Source organism: Fusarium falciforme, chromosome 4 (assembly GCF_026873545.1).
Source record: "Fusarium falciforme chromosome 4, complete sequence".
Taxonomy (NCBI): Eukaryota; Fungi; Ascomycota; class Sordariomycetes; order Hypocreales; family Nectriaceae; genus Fusarium; species Fusarium falciforme.
The window spans coordinates 3,753,563-3,776,150 of record NC_070547.1 but is presented as its reverse complement, the minus strand read 5'-3'; the positions used below and the strand labels follow the sequence as shown (position 1 = coordinate 3,776,150).

At 53.5% G+C, this 22,588-nt stretch overlaps 5 protein-coding genes across 5 annotated transcripts; 3 read left to right on the top strand and 2 right to left on the bottom strand.

Moving 5' to 3' along the window:
• Positions 1–453: 453 nt before the first annotated feature.
• Positions 454–2,003, top strand: NCS54_00587700 (Histone acetyltransferase type B catalytic subunit; the record flags this gene model as incomplete). Its single annotated transcript, XM_053151360.1, has 3 exons — positions 454–481; positions 548–829; positions 880–2,003. The coding sequence occupies 3 exons, from the start codon at positions 454–456 to the stop codon at positions 2,001–2,003; spliced, it is 1,434 nt and encodes a 477-aa protein (XP_053007335.1).
• Positions 2,004–2,478: 475 nt separating this feature from the next.
• On the bottom strand, positions 2,479–3,643 carry NCS54_00587600 (Pyrroline-5-carboxylate reductase; the record flags this gene model as incomplete). Its single annotated transcript, XM_053151359.1, has 2 exons — positions 2,479–3,431; positions 3,568–3,643. 2 exons carry the CDS (start codon positions 3,641–3,643, stop codon positions 2,479–2,481), a joined length of 1,029 nt encoding a protein of 342 aa, XP_053007334.1.
• Positions 3,644–4,925: 1,282 nt separating this feature from the next.
• Positions 4,926–5,830, top strand: NCS54_00587500 (CID domain-containing protein; the record flags this gene model as incomplete). Its single annotated transcript, XM_053151358.1, has 3 exons — positions 4,926–5,081; positions 5,136–5,312; positions 5,393–5,830. The coding sequence occupies 3 exons, from the start codon at positions 4,926–4,928 to the stop codon at positions 5,828–5,830; spliced, it is 771 nt and encodes a 256-aa protein (XP_053007333.1).
• Positions 5,831–6,259: 429 nt separating this feature from the next.
• On the bottom strand, positions 6,260–6,885 carry NCS54_00587400 (Hypothetical protein; the record flags this gene model as incomplete). Its single annotated transcript, XM_053151357.1, has 2 exons — positions 6,260–6,586; positions 6,667–6,885. 2 exons carry the CDS (start codon positions 6,883–6,885, stop codon positions 6,260–6,262), a joined length of 546 nt encoding a protein of 181 aa, XP_053007332.1.
• Positions 6,886–7,561: 676 nt separating this feature from the next.
• NCS54_00587300 (Midasin) lies at positions 7,562–22,351 on the top strand (the record flags this gene model as incomplete). The annotated part of the gene is made up of 1 exon (XM_053151356.1): positions 7,562–22,351. One exon carries the CDS (start codon positions 7,562–7,564, stop codon positions 22,349–22,351), a length of 14,790 nt encoding a protein of 4,929 aa, XP_053007331.1.
• Between the last annotated feature and the right edge of the window lie 237 nt (positions 22,352–22,588).

The window sequence follows — 22,588 nt, the reverse complement described above, 5'->3', positions numbered from 1 at the left end:
AGGCTCGAGTCGCATGGTTAACGAGTTGCTTGCGAGATGGAAGCCTGAAGATGGCCAGTCCAGGATAGAGTCTTGACTGACATTGCCTTTGCGATTCCCAGGGGCACGGGCCGACCGGCTCAGGGTTCGTCAGGTACGTACTGTTCAAGGGTGATATTACGTCATTTTCTGGCGCCATTTGAGGCAGGCGCACACCCGATCTCTGAAAAGCGGCCTTAAATTTGGGGCGCAAAAGGGTACCTGGCTAGGCTTAATTGAATCGCGTGAGACGCGCGCTTCATCACCCTGGCAAGCGCGTTTGGGTAGGTCAAGTTTCCGAACACTCACTCCAGCAACGGAGGCGCATCCATCGCAATTCTTCATTCCCAATCGACGTCTTCTTGCATCGTGTCGCATACGCTCTGCGACCCTTTTATTGAATCGATATCACAATAGAGGACGGTAGACAACATCATGGCTAGCTTGCCTAATGCTGAGGAGTGTAAGTATCTCTCTAGCTCCCGCGCAGCTTCGTTTGCGCAATCAATGGTGCTGACTTCAATTCAAGGGCTCAGCAACGCCAACGAGGCGATTCGCATCAGCTTGATGGCGCCATCAAAGACTGGCCTTACCACTATCGCGGCATTCAACCCTAGTTTCACCCACTCTTTCTTCGGGGAGGATGAGCAGATCTTTGGGTACAAAGACCTAAAGGTCAACCTGCGGTACCGCGCTAATGACATGCGACCGCACCTGAAAATATCCTACAGCAGCAAGTTCAAGGCTGTTGGCGGACCTGAGCCAGTAGATGTGAAAGCGGTCTTGGAAGAGGGCCACCACCTGCCCAAGAGTATGTCTTGTCTTGTCTGCTTTGAATGGCAAAATACTAATAATACACAGTTGCCTTTGCCAAGGCGAGCGACTTCGAGGACAGCTCCAAGCAGATGAGCGACAACTGGACGCCTCCCGGCACTCTGCACACGACCATCGATGCGCCCGACGGCCACTACGAGATCTGGCGCGGAAACCTGGCCGACCAAGCAGTTCAGCAGCTCAACAGTCGCCTGCAAATCCTGGTCCCATTCTTCATCGACGGAGGTAGCTATATTGGCCAGGACCTAGACTCTGGGGAGATTGATCTGTCCGACGCCGACCGATGGACCTTTTTCTCGCTATACAAGAAGGAAACGGTGGCAGAGACGAGCACATATGTTTTTGTCGGCTACGCAACTCTCTTCCGATTCTACTACTTCAGGCCCCCAACGCCTCCGGCGTCGCCAAAGGGTGACTGGGAGCTGCCAACAGGCGATCTGGACCTCGCAGAGCTTCCCTGCAGAACACGTCTGTCTCAGTTCATCATCTTGCCTCCTTTCCAGGGCAAGGGCAATGGCGCTCGCCTCTACAAAACCGTTTTCGAATACTATCACAAGCATGAGCAGACACACGAGTTTACCGTCGAAGACCCGAATGAGGCGTTTGATCTCTTGCGAGATATTTGCGATTTGCAGTTCCTCAAAGGGATGCCTGAATTCTGCAACTTGCGACTGGACACAGATGTAACGATTCCCAAGAAGGGAACTCTCCCCAAACTGATTGTCGGCAGCGACCAGTTGGAAACAATCCGCCTCAAGGCCAAGATTGCTCCTCGTCAGTTTGGACGTGTCCTCGAGATGTACCTCATGTCTCAACTGCCGGAATCGGTGCAGCCCACAATGGCGATCGACGAGAAGCGCCCAGCTCCGACAAAAGCAGACAAGCACCAGCTGAGGGTTTGGAAGTTGATTGCCAAGCAGCGCCTCTACCGTCACAACAAAGACTTCCTTGCTCAAATTGAGCCTCATGAGCGGATCGAGAGGCTTGATGATACATTGGACGGTGTTGGACTGGAGTATGCGCGAATCCTGGCTGCTTGCGAACGTTCGGCCAAGAATGCCCAGGCCGAACCAAAGAACGGCAAGCGAAAGCTGCAGGAAGAAAACGGCGAGGGTTCAAGCAGTAAGAAGGCTCGTGTGGAGGATGCCTAGATACCAGTGATGTGCCTAATACTGAGATGGATCTTCACAAAGGAACGGAAGGCTGGTTTGGTTGGTTCGGAGTTGGGGAACGGTTTGGACAGAAAGCTGTATTATCCTTTTATATATATGTATGTAATAGCCATTGCACCTATATCCCCGTCTACCCAATGCAACCTAAACTAACAAACAACCCGCGTTAACAAATGTGAGTGTTGCTCCGGAAAACATCTCGCAAGGCCTGCCAAGTGCTGATCAAAGTAAGGAAAAGAGGCGTGTCAGAAGAGTCGGCGCCAGGCTCTGACCGCGATCCTTCGGCCGGCTTTGGCTCCGATTCTTCGATTTGTGTTTGTGTTGGCTTGAGATCCTCGACCGGTTCAGTGACATGGGGATCTTCTTGAGCTGGATGTGGCTGAGACTCAGGGACCGGATCGGGCTGAGACTTCTCCTCTACAGACTCTGGCCCATCGTCCCGGTCGTGGTTTATTCATTGCAGACTTGAAGGGCCGGGGAATCTTGTTCCATTCACACCCTCAACTCCCTTTCCGAGCTGACTCGCCACAACGGCGGATTCCCGCACGGCTCTTGAGACGGTGCCGCGGACTCTGCCCTCCTCCATGACCAGAACTCCACCGATGGTGCAGCCTCCCGAGGTGCAGACCTTTTCCCGGAGCAGGGCCGGGTGCTCGCCATTCTGGACCAGGCCGGTCATGCCCCTCATGGACTGCACGGCCATGCGCTGGGCGTCATGGCGGGGAATTCCCATGGCGACGGCGCCGTCGATGGCGGCTTCTAGCACAAGCGCGAAAAAGGCCGGGCCGGAAGCGCACAGGGCTGTTGAGGCATCCATGTGCTGGGCAGGGAGGTAGACGACATCGCCAATGCGCTTGAAGATCCAGGTGACGAGGCTCTCGGTAGCACAGTCCAGAGGCGGGCTGCTGGTGGCGACAACGGTCATGGACTCGCGGATCACAGCAGCAGCGTTGCACATGGCCCGGACGATACGGCAACGGCCATCCTCGTTGGGGTCCTTGGAGGGCACGGCACCGTGGAGAGCAATCTCAATGTCCTCAACGGTGACACCAGTGCAAACGCTGATGAGCAGCTTGCCGTGCAGGGCCTTGGCGATGCCGGGTTCGCTGAGGATCTCCTTTACCATCCAGGGCTTGCAGGTCAGGAGAACGACCTCTGACTGCTGGACGGCGGAGAGGTTGTCATTGTGGACGACCTTGAGAATGGAAGAGTGCTCCCAGAGGGTGCCCTTGACACGCTTGGCACCGGCAGCAGTGGCCACGCTGGCGATGAAGCGAGATGGGAGACGCTGGGGCACCTCGTCCATGGGAGTTGAGGCTCCTGACCTGGGAATTTGCAGGGGCTTAGGACCTTGCATATCGGCGAGCGAGTTCAGGATGCCACTAAGGATGGCGACGCCCATGGTGCCTAGTTCATGATCAGCAAGTGAGTTTCTCAATGTGCAACGTAGAGGACACAGTATTGGTGGATCTATACGAGGCTCATGTCGTACAATCCAGTGGTGTGCCGTGCGATATCGCGTATCTTTAGATAGATTACTTACCGCAACCGAGAACAGCCATAGTGAGATCGGTAGATCCATTTGAGCCGTAAGGCGTGAGAGCCATTGTGTTGGGCATAATTTTTGAGGTAAAGGAGGATATACAGAAGTTGTGTAGTGGAGAAAAGTGTAAAAAAGTTTGTATAAAAGGATAGAGGAGGAGAGGGTGTAGAGGTGAGAGGTAGAGGAGGAGGAGAGGGAGATGGGAGATGGAGATTCGAAAAGAAAAAGCTGGGGAAGTCGAAGGAGAAGGGAGATTTTAAAAGATTTGAACGTGTAAGATGGGCACGTATCGATTTTCTCTTGTTTACGCTTCAATGTACTGTGCTGGTAGCATGGAAAAATTACCAGGCAACGGAAAGGTGCCTTTGCTGCCCAATGCGCGTTCTGCCCCGTCACGGCCCGTATCCATTACCTCTACGGTACCTATTCCTGGGCTTGGGAGAGAAGAAAAGAACGCAAATGGATTAAGGGGTAGCATTGCAAGAGAGAGGACAGATAGAGACGGGTGCTATTCACGGAGGGTGCTATTCACGGACCTCAACACAGTAAACACACACCTACGCACCGAATGAGAACGGGCGTGCTGGCCTCAGAGTCTCACCACCGCCTCAACCTGTCAGGAGATGAGATGTACTGTATGATGACGGCCCTTGCCCGTGCCCCCCAGAATGCGCGACATAACGCTGCCGCTTCTCACCTTTTGGTTCGTTCGCCGTTCCGAATCTTTCCAGACCTGGGCTTCTAGCCTCGTCCGGGCCCTGTCGCCATCGCTCCCCGCGGGTCCTCCCCCCTGAACATGATGCCGATGCCCTCTGAACGCACACACTTAAAACACTTTCACCGGCAGCCTGTTGGGGTTAGACCCATGCGATACACCTTCGGCTAGTCCGGCCCGGGGCTGGGGCCGGTCGAGTCGTGTCAAGGTGCCTGAGAGGAAAAAGGAAAGAAAAAAATGGCGCCCGACAATGCGGGACGGTGCGACAGGACGTGTCATATTATTCCCGTTGGTAGGTACTTGCCTGTTCGCTGAGGTGAGGTGAGGTGAGGTCTCCAAATGGCTCACCTCAGGATGGAGCCCGAGCACAGCCACAACGTGGCACAAGACAAGACAAGAGAAACGCCCCACCGCCAACCTCCATCGACAAATCCCCTTCAGAGCTGTCACAATCTAGCCCTGTCTATCTATCCATGAACCTTGGAGCTTGTCTCGCTAGGTCCTGGTCGTGACAGCTTCATGTCTTTGGTTTGCTGTCACCGAGCTTCCGAACTTCCGAGACACTCCACACGCTGTCGCTAACATTTGCCGTCGAGATTGATCCCATTCGTTCCGCTAGCTGCCCTCTCACTTACCCTTCACCATGGCCGACCCCTTTGAGGTGCGCATGCGCTTCACCTCGCAGCTTCAGCATCTCAACGCCTCGGTAGCATCCGCCCAAAAAGCTGCCCAATATGCCCTCAAGTACAAGGAGATGGACGAGGACCTGCACTCCTGTGTCCTTGAGCAGCTCGAACGGGTATGTATCACCATCCAGCCACTATGTGGTGTCAGTGCTGACCCAGGTGGCTAGAACAACATGAACACTCGCGCCAATATCATGTATTTCATCGAGCACTTTCTAGACCTGGCGCAGCGCGACGGGCACACAGACTACATTCGGATGATGCAACGTGATATTATTCGTGTCGTCGATGCCGTTGCTCCAGATGATGGGTCTGGCGCTGCTAATGTCAAAGTGGTTCGAAAGGTGAGCTGACCCACGCATGATCCCAATCCCAATACCCCAGATTTTTCTACTCAAGAGACCTTGACTTACACCCATGGAAGGTTCTACAAGGTCTCCAAGGCAAGGGATACTTGGAGTCTCAGACGGTCACCCAGATAGAAGATGTCATCAAGGAGCGAGAGACCAACGCGGACGACCTTGGTCTGGCCTCTCCCAACGGAGACGTCGAGATGACGGATATGCCTCCCTCACAGACCATACCCAAGCCAGGCCGGCGGAGTGCACCTCACCGGCTCGACAAGCGTCAGATCGAGCAGCGGATTGAGGAGGACCGTGAACGCCACAAGCGTGAGCGAGAGAGCATATGGGCCATCCCCAAGGTTGAGAATGCAGAGATGAACAGGCTGTGGGAGGACACGAGCGACTTTGGTGAGGACGACGACCGGTTACTGACCGAAGAGCTGGCCGACTTTCGAAAAGAGATGGAAATGCAGCCCGGTTGTCAACACCAACGAGCGGCGAATGGTAACCGTCATTGACTGGAACGTTAATCATACATCTCATATTGGCATTTGGACGGCGTTTGGATTTGGGTTTGCATCGAGGTACTGAAAGAAAAATCATCGATACCCGTCGTTTTGACAATGGTTTGGTGGGATGGTGACTTGAAACAATATTTGAGAGAGCTTGGTTTCTAAAAAACTGTACCATTACTGGTGTTATTTAACTGGGCTACTCTAGTTCCCTAGTCTTCATCATGAAGTCTTTATCATGGAGCCTTTCATACATCATATACACATCACCCCAACTCAACTACCCTGGAACACCCTGTGATTTGAAGAGCACCCCCCATGAGTCTTTTTGAAGAGGGTAAATGTTGTTAGATACTAGTACAGATGTTTTGTACATGCAATCCAGCCATCTATCGTGCCAAGTCGCTAGTTTCGTCGCCCCAGAGCGAAGCCGCCTTACTCCATCACCACGGTGGCGCCCAGCTCCTTCATGGCCGAGATGATCTTCTCGGCGTCCTCCTTGGGCACGTTCTCCTTCATCATCTTGGGCGCGCTCTCGACGAACTTCTTGCTGTCCACCAAGCTCAGGCCGAGCATGTTCTTGACCTCCTTGATGACCTTGGCCTTGGAGGCGGTCTCGAACCCTTGGAGCTTCAGCGTGAAGAGCGTCTTCTCGGCGGCGGCGGGGGCAGCCTCCTCGGCCTCCTCGGCAGCAGGGGCAGCAGCAGCGGGAGCGGCAGCGGCGAATCCGCCTATGGGCATATCGGGAATGTTGAGCTTGGTCTATTTGAGGGTATACCAGGTCAGCGGGGTGATATTGGAGGGGGGCCATTGGAAAGAGCCAATTGAGCGAGGAGGCCTACCTTGAGGCTTGAAACGAGGTCGGCAGTCTCCAGGAGGGTCAGCTGGCTGATCTGGTCGACAATGGCTTCGATCTTGGGGTTGGAGGGGGCCGCCTCGGTCGAGTTCCACCTCCTCGAGGACGCCGAGGCGCGGAGGAGCTGTGCGGGTGCCCGGGCGGCGCGGGCGGATCGGAGCTGGCGAGCACAGCTCTGGGCGGCGTACCGGCAAGACATGGCCATTGTGTTGGAGGATTGGGCTGGGGGTTGGCTCAATTCGAGGGTCGGGAGTCGTCGCGTGCGGGCGTCTGAGGGAGCGTCTTGAAGTTTTTCGTAGCTCTCTCGATGGGCCGGCGGGCTAGCGGTTGGATCACGTGGCTTGATGGTCCGTGCATTTGTTCTTGAATGTGGGATGCATTCAACGTCGGAAGTGCCAGGAGAACAATTGCTGAGGAAAATATATTAAATGCTGGATCTTTTTGTATTTTCTCTGTGAATATTCTTACTACAATACTTCTCACTTACATACTGTTTCAATACCATCGCGGCGAGGGCACTTAGATCAATCATCCAGCACCTCCCTGGGAAAGTCAAGCACAGGCTCAATTTCAGGTTCACTCTCAAATACAGATATACTGTAACTTGAAACATATCTCCCTCGGTCAACAATGCCCCGGGCACATCTTTATCTTATACCTAACTACCTACCTATTCAGCCTCAAAAAGTTGAACAGAGGTCAACTGAAGTCAGGATCCTGACAAAAACGGAATAGCGCCACCTTGATTGGCCCGGAATTTCATGGCACCTTTTTGCCGAGATAAGATAACAGAAAAAAAAAGTCTAGGAGAGCTTGCCTTGCCTGTGAATTGAGAGAGGCACCAGCATCGAGAGCAAGAATCGTCAAACACGAGCGCAATCATGGCAATGATTGACGTCTCGCGGCAGAGGAGGTCGCTCCTTGCGGATGCGGCTGTACTGGAACATCTGCCCTCAGAATTACTGGCCCTCATCCAGGACCAGACCTCGACAAAGCTGCTCGACGCCGTGGCAGAGGCTGCTCTCTGCCCGCCACTTACAGAGCGCGTCTTTGCGCACTTTGAGCATGTCTTTGCAGACATTTGCTCACGATGGATTCTCAACCCCGGAAACGAGCGACAGCGGATACGAATCTATTCAGCCCTGGCACGCATTTTACCTTTTGCCCCTTATCTTTCAACCTTTTTCGAACACTCGTCGTCTGAAAAGCCGACGAATTCACCCTCGCTTCGCCTCCCGCCCCTGAGGCTTAACCATGATGCCATGCCCCAGGATGAAGAATCTTTACTACAGAGCCTCCTGGTGGCATGGAGACTCATCAGCTTCGACCCTCGAAACTTTGGACCCCTGACCTCTCCCGCTCTCATGCAGACCTTGTTCAAGCATGATAGCATAGCCGTTCGGTACCTTGCTACAAGGATTTTCATCCAGCTCCTCCATGGATCCGACTGGAAGCTCGAGTCTCTCATCCAGGAGCACATTGGCAAGAACGAGGCTATTCTCGCAGACTTTGATGGTAGATCGATTGACTACGGGTTCCTATCGTTGTACGAACAGTCTCGAGTAAAGTCCGTCATCACTCTGCGCCAAGAAATACAAGCAGCGCACGAGGCCGACGGCAATGACACCCCGTGCTTGCAAGCTCTCACTCCTTACGTTGTCTCCTACGGCAATGTCATTTTGCCCCGACCCCTGGGCCCGGCTGGGGAGTCATCGAATCTCGTCCTTACCCCCACGACTGTCTCTAATTTGGAGCGATTAGCCAGCATGCTTCGCGAGTCTGACCCAGTGCTGCTATATGGTCTTCCTGGTGTCGGAAAGACTGCCCTGGTTCACGAGCTGGCCAAGCAGCTTGGCATGTACTCCAACATGGTGACATTACATCTCAACGAACAGACCGATGCGAAGATGCTCATCGGCCTATACTCGACGGACTCAAAACCTGGAAGCTTCCAATGGCGCCCTGGTGTACTTACGACAGCCGTCCGGGAAGGACGATGGGTGCTGGTGGAAGATCTCGACCGAGCTCCTACCGAAGTTCTGAGCACACTGCTTCCCCTGATCGAGCGAAAAGAACTACTTATCCCAAGCCGGGGGGAGAGGATACAAGCAGCCAGCAGTTTCCGACTTTTTGCAACCGTGCGAACATCGCGAGGCATGAATGGACGGGAAAACCTGCCGAGCCTCGTTGGAATCCGCTTCTGGCAAACCCTGGGGACTCAGCCTCTTGCAGCATCTGAGCTCGAGGATGTGGTTGTTCAAACACATCCTATTCTCCGAAAGTTTATCCCTGGAATCCTGGCAGTGTATGGTCGGCTTTCTCGACTCAGCAGCACCCCTGGAGCGCTATCCCGAGGCCGTAACGTCATGGATCGCCAGATGACACTACGAGATCTGCTCAAGTGGTGCCGCAGACTTCGGGAATGTCTGGTTGCTGCCGGTTCAAAAACCGGAGACGAACCCATCAGCGAGACGACCCGAGACTGGATGTTCATGGAGGCTGTGGACTGCTTTGTTGGAAGTTGCCCAGATCAAGAGTTAGGCAAGCAGCTCATCTTTGCGATTGCTGAGGAGATGCACCTCTCCAAAGAACGGGCAGAACACTACATCACTGCCAATATACCCCCTTTGGAAGAGAGCGACAACCAGTTCAGCATCGGTCGAGCAGTGCTGCGGAAGAAGAAGCACTCCAACCGCGTCCAAAAGTTAAAACGGCCATTTGCTAGCACAGCGCACGCTAAGAAGCTACTTGAGCAAATCGCTGTGGCCGTCAAGTTGAACGAGCCAGTCCTTCTCGTGGGAGAAACTGGTATCGGAAAGACCACAGTTGTGCAGCAGTTGGCTGAGTCTCTTGGACATAAGCTGATCGCTGTCAACCTTTCCCAGCAGAGCGAAGTCGGCGATCTTCTGGGCGGCTTCAAGCCTGTCAACACACGGACATTGGCTATGCCGTTGAAGGAAGAGTTCGAGGATCTCTTTTCCGCAACTGGCATATCTGCATCCAAGAACCAAAAGTATCTCGAGCAGGTCGGCAAGTGCTTCGCCAAGGGACAATGGTCAAGAGTGTCAAAGCTGTGGAAGGAAGCTCCAAAGATGTTCAACAAGATCGTTACTGAACTCGAGCGGGTACATGCTCAGCAAGCAGAGACACGAAATGGTGACGAGCAGCCGACAAAACGTCGAAAGACGCAGTCAAAGCTGCAAACACTGCGTGATCTTCAACCGCGATGGGACACTTTTGCTCGCAACCTCGAGCAGTTTGACGTCCAGATCTCAGGGGGCTCTGGCAGTTTCGCCTTCTCTTTCATGGAGGGTAACTTGGTTAAGGCTGTTCGCAACGGTGACTGGGTTCTTCTTGATGAGATCAACCTGGCGTCGCCAGATACTCTCGAGAGCATTGCAGACCTGTTGACTGGACCTGATGAGAGGCCTTCCATCCTGCTCTCAGAGACTGGAGAGATCGAGAAGATTGAAGCACACCCCAACTTCCGAATCTTTGGCGCGATGAACCCGGCAACCGATATTGGAAAACGCGATCTTCCAGTTGGCATCCGATCAAGATTTACTGAAGTCTATGTTTCGAGTCCAGACAAGGACTTGAAAGACCTCCTTACAATTATCAAGACCTATCTCGGCGGCAGCAGCAGTAAAAACGACCAGGCAGCCGATGACATTGCTCGACTCTATCTCAACACGAAGCGATTGGCCGAGGAGAAGAGACTTGTTGATGGAGCGAATGAGGTGCCCCATTTCAGTCTTCGAACCCTCACTCGGGTCTTGAGTTACGTGAACACTATCGCACCCTACTACGGTGTGCGCAGAGCCCTTTACGAAGGCTTCTCCATGGGATTTCTCACGCTCCTGGATCGAGACTCCGAAAAGATGCTGGTGCCCCTAATATCCCATCACCTCTTTGAACGGCACGGAAATTCGCAGTCACTACTCTCTCAAGCGCCGAAGCACCCTAACGACGGCAAGCAATATGTCCGGTTCAAGAACAAGAGCCGAGACCGACAGTACTGGCTATTCCAGGGCAACGAGACTCCCATTGAACGGGATGACTACATTATCACCCCCTACGTGGAACGCAACCTTCTTAACCTTGTCCGAGCTACTTCTACAAGGCGCTTCCCCATCCTCATTCAAGGTCCTACATCAGCCGGAAAGACAAGTATGATTGAGTATCTCGCAAATTTCACTGGCAACAAGTTCGTGCGTATCAACAACCACGAGCACACCGATCTTCAGGAGTATCTGGGTACCTACATTTCGGGAGCCGATGGAAAGCTGCGATTCCAGGAAGGTATCTTGGTGCAAGCCATGCGCCAAGGCCACTGGATCGTGCTCGACGAACTGAACCTGGCACCAACTGATGTTCTGGAAGCTCTGAACCGCCTGCTTGACGACAACCGAGAACTCCTGATCCCCGAGACCCAGGAAGTCGTTAGACCTCACGAAAATTTCATCCTTTTTGCAACCCAAAACCCCCCTGGTCTCTATGGCGGCCGAAAGGTCCTGTCAAGAGCATTCCGAAATCGATTCTTGGAGCTTCACTTCGACGACATTCCTGAAGATGAGTTGGAGTTTATTCTTCAGCAGCGAAGCCGCAACACTTCGCCTCCGGATTGTCGAAGAATTGTGACTGTCTACAAGGAGCTGTCCCGGCTTCGACAAACGAGCCGACTATTCGAGCAGAAGGACAGTTTTGCCACTCTCCGAGACTTGTTCCGCTGGGCATTGCGAGATGCCGATACACGTGAAGAAATTGCTGCTCATGGATTCATGCTGCTGGCGGAAAGGGTTCGCAATCAGGAGGAGCGCATCGCAGTCAAGGAAGTCATCGAGAAGGTCTTCAAAGTCAAGATTGATCCTCAAGATCTGTACTCCGCTACCACCGCCCCAGAGCTCAAGGGAATTAGCCGAAAGGATAACAGCCAGGGTGTGGTGTGGACTCATGCGATGCGGCGACTCTATGTTCTTGTTGCCCGAGCATTGCGCAACAATGAACCCGTTCTGTTGGTTGGTGAAACTGGTTGTGGAAAGACAACAGTTGTCCAACTGCTGGCTGAGGCACTGAAGAAGGAACTTCACATTGTAAACGCCCACCAAAACACTGAGACAGGTGATTTGATCGGTTCCCAGAGACCCGTTCGCAACCGAGGTGCCATCGTCGACGCTCTGGATGTTGACTTGAAAATGGTTCTGCAGACTCTTGGTCTAGATGTGTCTGGCTCGGTTGAAGAACGTCTCGAGCGATACAATACCCTCGATTCATCGACCAGCGACAAGGTTCCGTCCGAGATCCGAGAGCGGATAAGCAGCAACGAGACACGAAGCAAGGCCTTGTTCGAGTGGGCAGATGGTAGTCTTGTCGAGGCCATGAGAGAAGGCCACTTCTTCCTCCTCGATGAAATCTCCCTTGCCGATGATTCAGTCCTGGAACGTCTCAACTCTGTGCTCGAACCATCAAGAACTCTTTTGCTCGCGGAGAAGGGCATCGACAACTCCTTCGTCGTTGGAGCTGATGGCTTCCAGTTTTTCGCCACCATGAACCCTGGTGGTGATTTCGGAAAGAAGGAGCTGTCTCCCGCGCTGCGAAACCGATTTACTGAGATCTGGGTTCCTGCATTGTCGCAGAGCGAAGATATCTACGAGATTGTCAAGACGAAGCTCGTGGGCGACTCGAAGCAGTTGGTTGAGGTTATCGTCAAGTTTGCTGCCTGGTTCGGAGACACGTTCAGATCGATGGCCACCGCCCCCTTCTCAGTCAGAGAGATCCTTGTCTGGGTTCAGTTCATCAACAATTTCCAGTCTGATGAACCTATTGTCTCTCTGGTACATGGTGCCTCAACTATCTTCATCGACAGCATTGGCGCCAACCCTTCTGCTCTGCTGGCCACCGACCCCAAGTCGATCAACCAACAGCGGCAAAGCTGTCTCGACAAGCTGAGTGAACTCATTGGAAAGGATGTGTCATTCGTCTATGAGACACACCCAGAGTTGTCGATGAACGAACAGTCTTTGACAATCGGACATTTCAGCATCCCTCGTTCCTCTGCAGGAGTCGCCGACCCTGGTTTCGCTTTCCACGCACCTACTACTCGTCTAAACGCGATGCGAGTTCTTCGAGCACTTCAGATGCAAAAGCCAATTCTTCTCGAAGGAAGCCCTGGTGTTGGAAAGACAACCCTTGTTGCTGCCTTGTCGCAAGCATGTGGCCAGCCCCTCACGAGAATCAACCTTTCTGACCAGACTGATCTGATGGACCTGTTTGGTACTGATGTGCCCGTTGAAGGTGCCGAGGCTGGTAACTTTGCCTGGAGAGACGCGCCATTCCTCCAAGCTATGCAAAAGGGCGAGTGGGTACTTCTGGATGAGATGAACCTTGCCTCCCAGTCAGTTCTGGAAGGATTAAACGCTTGTCTTGATCACCGAGGTGAAGTTTACATCTCGGAACTGGACCAGGTTTTCAAGCGTCACCCAGACTTCCGCTTGTTCGCAGCCCAGAACCCTCACCACCAAGGTGGTGGCCGAAAGGGTCTGCCCAGCTCTTTTGTGAACCGTTTCATCGTCGTGTACGCTGATGTCTTCTCGGACGATGATCTGAACCTGATTGCCGCGCACAACTATCCCGATATCTCGGCTCCAGTGATCAGCCAGTTGATCCAGTTTGTGTCTCAGCTTGAGCACAAGCTTGCCGTCGAGAAGGCCTTTGGTTCACAGGGCAGTCCGTGGGAATTCAATTTGCGTGACGTTCTCCGCTGGTTGAAGCTCCTCAATTCATCCGACCCTCTCCTTCACAATGCTCAAGCTGAAGACTTCCTTGACATTATTGTCAGACAACGTTTCCGATCTGAGAGGGATCGCGAAGAAGTAAACAAGCTCTTCACACTCATCTCTGGTGCTTCGCCGCGACAACACAGCCTATACCACGACATCAACCCGATGTTTGGCCAGGTGGGCCTTGCTCTTCTCGACAGGCATCCTAATTCGCAGCCTGAGCGACTGCCCAACATCAACATCGTTCCTCGTCTCTCAGAGCTAGAGTCTCTCATGATTTGCGTCAAGCAGAACATTCCCTGCATTTTGAGCAGTCCCTCTGGCTATGGAAAGTCTGTGCTCCTGGAACATGTTGCTGCCTTGGCTGGCAAGTCTCTGGTTGTGTTCCCCATGAATGCCGACATTGACACCATGGATCTTGTTGGTGGCTTTGAGCAGGCCGATCCTCTGCGAGAGGTCAACGCCGCGCTTCGAGTCGTCCAACAGGATCTGCAAAACTCCATCATGTCAGCCGTGCCTGGAGAAGTCCCCGAAGATGCTCTCCATCTCCTTCACTTGCTTGATGGGTTCGCCGGCGAAGTGGACTCTCTGCCTACCATTCAGCGCTGCATTGAATCCCTTCTCGCTGGTATTCCCTCGGACTCTGAAGTAGCAACAGCACTCTCCAAGACGCTTCTTCTCCTTCAGGGCCCCTTGGTGCTTGAGAACCCTCGCTTCGAATGGCTGGACGGAGTCATTGTCAAGGCTCTGCAGATGGGCCAGTGGCTTGTTCTCGACAATGCGAACATGTGCAACGCCTCTGTTCTGGACCGACTGAACTCCCTTCTTGAGCCCAACGGTTTCTTGAGCATCAACGAACACTGTGGTCCTGGTGGAGAGCCCAGGGTCGTCAAACCTCATCCCGACTTCCGTATCTTCTTGACAATGGACCCACGATACGGCGAGCTGTCGCGTGCAATGAGGAACCGTGCTGTGGAGATCCACATTCATACTCCGCCGCCTGAGCGTGCTCCCTGTTACAGCAGGGTAATAGGAGTTGAGAGCAGTCTCCAGCGATACGGTATGTCTCAACAGATTGCCGACTCAATGCCCGAAGACACCACTGTTGTCAACTCTGCTCTGGAGGCCCTTTCGATCAACGATGTGGCTCTGCTTCCCCGCTTCGTCAACGCTCTACCAAGCGGCGATTCCGATAAGACTACAATGACCAAGAGCGTGGGAGACTTGTTGGACTTCCTCCACTCAACGAACGGGGCTGATGGTGTTAATGCCATCTCCCAATTGTACAATTCCCTCCCTGTCCCTGCCGGACTCACTTCCGCCCAGCCACTGCACCCTCTCAACAACTTTCCGGTTACTCAGCTTCTCCCTGTCCAGAACCAAGCAAGATGGCTCGGTGCAGGCCTGGAGTTTTATCAAGATCTGTACAACCTGCAAAACTCGATTAAGGACCAGCGTCGCCAGGCTCAAGTGAACAAGTTGACCTCTCTCAACCGACTACAGCGGTCTCTTGTAAGTGACCGCGTGGCGGCTGTGTCTAAGGATTCTACTGTCAAGCTTGCTTCATTCTTGACATCCACGATCAACGCGGCAAAGACATGGCTTGGCTTTGGATTCGAATCGGCCGCCTTGTGGGCGGAACGAGTGCAGATCCTCAGAGGTGTCTTGCGCTACCTTGAGCGAACCGTCAAGCTTGCTACAGAGACCGACTTTGATGAGGCCAAGTTCCAGGCACATCTTGCTCAGGGCGCGAACTTCCTACAGAAGCACCTTGACGCCTTGGATGGTACCCAAGAGCGAGACTTTGTTGTTCACCTTCTCGACCGCCTGGGTAAGGACTTTACTGCCGGCTTCAAGCTGTCCACTGGTTTAAGCATGGAGTTGCTCTGGCATGTTTTCCGGCCAACTCCTCTGCCCACAAAGGAAATTCTGGACCGAACACTGGAGCTGGAGAAGCTCGGTACCAGGTTTGACGCTCTGCGATGGAAGGCTGGCGCATCAATTCCTGACCTGTCCAAGGCAATGGTCACTCTCGAGAAGGCCTCTGGAATTCTCAGGGGTGAAGTTCCCAACGCCGATGGGCTTCTACAAGATCTCACCGCCGAAATCCAGTCTCTTGAAGCCCGAATTGGATCCGATGAGGTCGAGTTGAAGCCCTTCCTAGCTGAGGAGTTTGAAACTCTCCGACAGGTGTCGATGCTTCAGTCCTTGACCTCAGGCACTGAGCCTATGCCTTTTACCCAGGAACTCCAAGTGTTGTCCGATGTGCCGACAAGATCTGGCATGCTGTTTGCCACCTCTGATCTTCAGGCAGCACTTCTGCAGTCTGTGGAGAACCTGGTATACCAGAACCAGTTCTCTTGGGATGGCAAGTTTGCGACTTCATTCTGGTTCAAGATGCAGAGTCTGGGATCCGTCAGCCTTGGATCCCTGGCCTTGCTGGAGGCCGAACTTCCAATCGCTGGACGACACCTTGCGAACCTGAGTGCTGATCTGATGGTTAACCCCCTGTCAAGACTGAACGGCGTCCTCCTCAAGCTTGTTCTTGAGGTCTTTGGCGCCCATGGCCAGCACCTCAAGGACGCTGTCATTCAAGCTGTTGAGTTGGCTTCTCAAGGCTCAGACAATCGATTAACCGACTTTGACCATTTCAATGGCCTTGTCTCGAGCATTGAGCCGGAGCATTTCAAGCAGATTGTCACCGAGCACTTTGTGCCTGTTCTGAAGGCTCTGGTTGCCTCACAGCAAGATGCTCAACGAGAAGCCTACCTCTCGGCATTTGCATGGGTTCACTTTAGCATTGGAACCGTCAAGCTGTATGTCCCAGACCGCGTGTTTGACCCCCAAAGCCGCCCAAAGATGGAGCGCGAGTTTCTCCAGGAACTACATGCCCTTCTCCAAGACCGTACAGATACGCAGCGGTCCTTTGAGAAGCTGTTTACTGGGCAAGACACAAATGAGCGCATTCGCTTGCTGGAGCAAGAAGCAGCTGCCTTGGGTCCACTGCCCGAGGAGGTTCGGCCTATTTACAGACCTGAGAAATCCGAGCTCAGCGGGCTCCATGCTGAGTTCTCCAATGTTTTGAAGGCCATCACTGGTCCTGCGTTGTCTTCTGCTCTGCAGGTTCTGGATACAAATCCTCTTCAAGCAGCCGAGGAGTTGCACCTTGTTAGAGAAAACGTTCTCAGACTTCTGGACCGACTCTCAGCCCGCTTCGAAGCGTATCAGGATATGACTCGACCTACGTCGAACTTGCTGCGATGTCTCATGGTTGGACTTTCACTCTGTGAGGCTACTTCGGCTCGCCAACTGGCACCATCTTCCCAACAACTCTTGGAGCTCGCGCCATTCTTCGGCGGAAGTATGTGGAACCAAACTAGCGGCGACTTCTCATCGAGGAGTTTCGAGTTTCTCACCTACATGGGCACGGTCGTCAGTGTCGAGGGCATCGAAAACGTCCAGCCTCATGCCCGCGAGCTGGTCTTCCAAAGCCTCCACAACTTCTACGATGAGTGGACCAAGCGACTCGAAGCTGACCGCAAAGAAGAGGCAGCCAAGGGCAGCCTCTACCGCTTCCGAGGCGCCCTAGAAGACGAGGAAGAGCTCGACGCCGAGGAGTTCAATGAGCTGTTCCCTAGCTTTGATAATGAGGATGCTCCCAATGGTCCTCCTGCCAAGAAGCGAGATGAGGTTCGCGATCAGTCGTTGCGGGTTGCACGACTCCACAGAAACATTTTCCTTGATCGACAGGACTTCTCGGCGGCTCTCAAGGAGGTTTGCCAATCTGTGGGTAACAGGATCACATCTGAAACCATCGACCACAAGCATATCGACCGTAGCCTGACAAGCAAGATGCTGGCTGGCACTATGCTCATCTTGAACGACAAACTCGATTCTCTGGCTTCATCCACGGTGGACAAGTCTTACAACTTCTACACGGATGCAAACGTTCCCGAGGCCCGCCAGCTCGTCAGTCTCATCCACAAGATCAAAGGCAGGTTCCGCGAGCTCCAGTTGGTCGATGAGATTGGACACATGCAACCATTGGCCGATGTGATCCAGGCCTGTGACAAGGTTCTCGAGCTTGTTCATACTGAGCCCCTCGCCAAGATCCTGCCCAAGGTGGAATATCTCCATGGTCATGTTTATGAGTGGCAGTTTGGAGGCTGGGCAAGCAAGGTGCATGGCGTCCTTACTCTGCACAACCTCCTGACTGAGACGGTTATCCGCTGGCGAAGGCTTGAACTATCCACCTGGGCCAACCTCTTTGATATGGAGGAGAAGAAATGCCAGGATGATGCCCTTTCCTGGTGGTTTGTGGCTTACCAGGTTGTTATTGCTGTTCCTCTCTCCCTGGTTGATGTACCGGATGAGATGCGTGAATACGCCGGTTCTCTCATTCAGAGCTTGGAGATGTACTTCTCGACGGCAATCGTTGGCCAATATGGAGCTCGTCTAGCCCTTCTCAGACAGCTCCTGAGCCACCTGAAACTTCTCATCAAGGATTACCCGATGCTTGAGATCATTCTTCACTCGCTATCCAACTTTATCCAGTACTACTCACGATACGAGAAGGTAATGGGTGAAACAATCCAGAGGGGACGCCTTCCCATTGAGAAGAAGATGAAGGACGTCCTGCTCATGGCGAGCTGGAAGGATACAAACATCAATGCTCTCCGAGAAAGCGCTCGCAAGTCTCACCAGAAACTCTTTAGACTTGTGAGGAAGTTCCGTGGCGTCTTGGGTCAGGAGGCAAAGCACATCATCGAGCAAGGTCTTCCTGACGAAGATGTGCTTCGCGCAGACCGACCAGAGGGAAGTTCGGAGCCTGCTGCTGTACCCCCGCAAGCATTCTCCCATCTTAGCAACACGATGCCGGGGTGGATCACTGGCCACAAGCGCTTAGCCAATGTTTCCAAGACGGTCTCTGTGATGCGGAAGATCTCCCGTACCCCAGAGATGATCAGCGGAGTGCCCCAGATCGTGGACGAGTTCATCTCCAGCCTCAATGAGTCCATGGCCGAACTTCGCAAGGAAACGCCACCGTTCTTGACTGACGAGAACAAGGATCAGGTCAAGCATCTCAAGACAAGAAAGCGAAAGTTGTTTGCGGACACGTTGCGAGACCTTCGTCAGATGGGCCTGAAGTACAACCTAGGACAGGACAAGCTGGCCCAGCAGGATTCGCTATCTCTTGTCCTCTCGAGAATCCAGCCCGTGCAGCTTTGGGACAACAAGACTGAGGAAGCAATCGGTTACCACCTGCACAAGATTCTGGATCTCGCCCCGAAAGCCAGGGCTGCCGCTAGAGACCATTCGGAGGACCTTACAGGCGCCGAGGTTGGACGAAGTATTGGTTTTGTTGAAGGCATGCTTGACTTCCTTCTAAGCCAGAGAAACTTCATTTCGGCCGGGGCATCTTCTTTGTTGTCGCTCAAGAAATCGACGGATCAGTTCAATAACCTGGGTCGTGTCCAAGACAACAACATTCTGACCAAGAAAACCACGAAGTCCAACTGGACTCAGCTCCTCCCTTGGTTGGTTCACATCCTCCAGTTCTCTATTCGCTTGATCGAAATCCACGAGAAGCTGGGACAATCGAAGCATGTCCGAGTTCTTGAGCAGTTGAAGTCGTGGTATGGACGATTCGAGTCACTCCAGACCTCCACCTTGAGCTTCGGCCAACTTCCAGACCGTCTTTCCTCCGAGGCAGCCGTACAGGCTGAGACAAGCTTCTCCAATGAACTCGCCAGTTTCCGGGGCGTCATTGAGGAGCTGATCTCGGAGGAACCCAAGCTCTCTTTTGTATTCAAGCAACTCAACGGCTGGACTAGGGCTACTGAGGAGAATGTCAGCTTCGCAGCCAACGATGTGGAGGTTGCGACCTTCGCCAATGCTATTTCGACACTTTGCGACAAGATACTAGTCGCTATCGAGACTGCACAGAAGGCCGCCCGATCAATCCCCAGAAAGGAGGATGAACCCGCCTGGCTCACGGCCCACTGCGATGGGTTTACGAATCTCTTCAAGAAGCTGCGCATCGGAGAAGTCGAGAGAAGCGTTTCCAGCTGTATCGAGATGATGCAACACATCGACATGAGCCAAAAGCACTTGAGCCAAGCAGCCATGAGTCTCATGGCTATCGCAAGCCCAATCTTGGTCGAGTATGTTGAATTTTGCCAGCAGTCTCTGGTGCAGGTTGTCGACCTTCACGGAGCGGTCGCACACATGGCCTACAACATGACAAAGGCCTTTACTCAGATTGCGTCTCAAGGATTCTGTACACCTCATGAGAAGTCGGACGAAACTTCAGGAGAATCCGGCAAGGTGGAGTCTGGAACTGGTCTTGGCGACGGAGAAGGTGCTGAAGACATCAGCAAGGATATCCAGCCTGATGAGGACCTATCTGAACTTGCTCAAGAAGCCAACAAGGAGGAGAATGGCGAAATGGAAGACGAGAAGGACGCTGTGGACATGGCAGACGAAGAGCTGGAGGGAGACATGGGTAGCGTTGATGGAGCTGAAGATGACGAGGAAGGTTCCAAGAACGGAGATGAGGAAGAGGAGGAGAATGAAATGGATGAAGAGGCCGGCGACGTTGATGATCTCGATCCCACAGCTGTCGACGAGAAGATGTGGGACGGAGATGATGAAGAAAAGGCTGAGAAGGATCAGCAAGGAGAGAAGGCCAAGGGCCAGAAGAAGGACGATGAGCAGATGGCTGCTGACGAAGACGCCAAGAAGCAAGAGGGCGAAGAAGAGCCTGAGGCGGACGATTCTGGCGAGCAAGATGCCGAAGAGGCTGGCGCCGAAGAAGAGGACGTTAAGACCCAGGAGGAGATGAACAAGCAGGACCAGACAGCCCAGGAGAACGACACCCTGGCTCTTCCTGAGGACATGGAGCTGGACCTAAACGATGAGCACGAGTCAGCCTCAGACAGCGACGACCTCGATGCGTTGTCTGACATTGAAGAGGAGAAGCAAGAGCCTGAGGACCAGGAGATGGGTGACAATGATGAGGATGAGGCAGATGACGCTGCTGCTCAAGCTCAGCTCCAGGAGGAAGCTGGAGACGAGGCTGAGGTCAAGGAAGAGGAGGAAGAGACACCCGAGGAGAAGGTTGGCGGTAATGACGAAGTGCAAGAAGATGTTCAGCCAGAGGAAGAAGAGAAGGCTGAAGAGCAGGAAGAGGCCACGGACCAGACTCAGCCGCCCAAGGACAACTCTACGGCCGACGCTGACAACGCGGCGCCGAGCGACGTCAAGAGCTCCGGCCAAGACCAGAATGCCGAATCGATGGACGTTGACGACAACTTCCAGAACAACGCGGCCCAGCAAGAAGATGGCGAGATGGGAGAGGCTGCCGCGGATCAAGACACCAGCGCAGGAAACAAGGGTTCGATGTCACGGTCAAAGGAAGTCCTGGATAGGGCTGAGCAGGAGCAACAAGACAAGGACGATTCGGCACGCAGCGATCCGTTTAAGAAGCTCGGCGATGCTCTTGAGCGATGGCATCGACAGCAAGAGGACATCAAGGATGCTGAGCCTACAGAAAAGGACGAGCAGAATGCGCCTCAGGACCCCAACGCTGATCAGAGTCGACGAGAGTTCCAGCACCTCCAGGATGACAACACTGCCGCGGATACACAAGCTATGGGAACGGCAGATGATGATCAGGTCCAGCCTATCGATGAGTCCATGGCAATCGATGAGGAAAAGCAGGATCCTACGAGCCGCTTGATGGACGAAGACAAGGAGGAAGAACCCGAGCAGGACCCCGACAAGATGGACACGACTGATTCAGCTGAAGCGCCAGATGCGAACAAACAAGACCAAGACAAGGACCAGGATGACACACGTTCCGGAGTCAAGACACGACAGGGCAACTATAATCGTGAGCTCGAACCGGAAGAGCAAGAAGCGCAGCTGGCAGAAGAGGATGAAGATGAAGTTGAGATCCAGGAGACATCTACGCAACTCTCCACAACGCACATTTCGGACGAGGAGCGACCACTCCGAGACTTTGGTGAATCTATGCACCAGTGGACCGAGTTCCAGACCAAGACTCACTCTCTTTCTCTGGCCTTGACATCTCAGCTGCGACTCATCCTCACACCATCGCAGTCGACCAAGCTCTCAGGAGCGTTCCGCACTGGCAAGCGGCTCAACATCAAGCGCATCATCCCTTACATTGCATCAAGTTACAAGCGAGACAAGATCTGGATGCGACGAAGCATCCCCACAAAGCGCACTTATCAGATTCTGCTCTGCGTCGACGACAGTAAGAGTATGGGTGAATCGTCTTCGGGCACCCTGGCAATGGAATCTCTAGTGATGGTGTCGCGATCGCTTACAATGCTCGAGGCCGGCCAAGTTGGCATCATGGGCTTCGGCAGCGACGTCTTTACGGCGCACGGCCTAACGGAGCCGTTCGCCTCGGACGCGGGAGCCAAGGTTCTGCAAAAGTTCAACTTCTCTCAGGACCGCACCGACATTGCGCTCCTGATCCAGCGTACCATCGAGACGTTCAGGCTGGCGCGGCAGCAGGGAGGCGGCGGCTCGGACCTGTGGCAACTAGCTCTGATCCTGTCTGACGGTCTGACGCCGTCTTCAGCTCACGAGGGCATCCGGAGGCTGCTGCGCGAGGCGATGGAGGAGCGCATCATGATCGTCTTCATCATCATGGACGACACGGGCAAGAAGAAGGGTGACAGCGTGCTCGAGCTCAAGGAGGCCAAGTTTGTGCGCGACGGCGGCGAGAGCAAGGTGGTGATCGAGCGGTACCTGGACACGTTCCCCTTCCAGTATTATCTCATTGTTCATCATCTCGAGGAACTGCCCAGCGCTTTGGCTGGACTGCTTCGGACGTGGTTCGCCGAGGTTAACGCCTAGACTGGAGGGAGTGTTGGAGAGAGGCCGAGAAACATTGGAAGCAGCATATTATGGAGTTGAAGGCGTTTGGTTTATCTGTTGATTGTTTCAAAAAAGAAAGAAAGCATTGTATTGGCTGGGTATAGAATGGATGTTAGACAGGTAATATTCCAACTTTGATAAAAGTAATTGATGTTTTAAAGGGTAATTACACGGACACGTTGATAACTGTGATGTAAATGCTCCGTAGCCATGAAC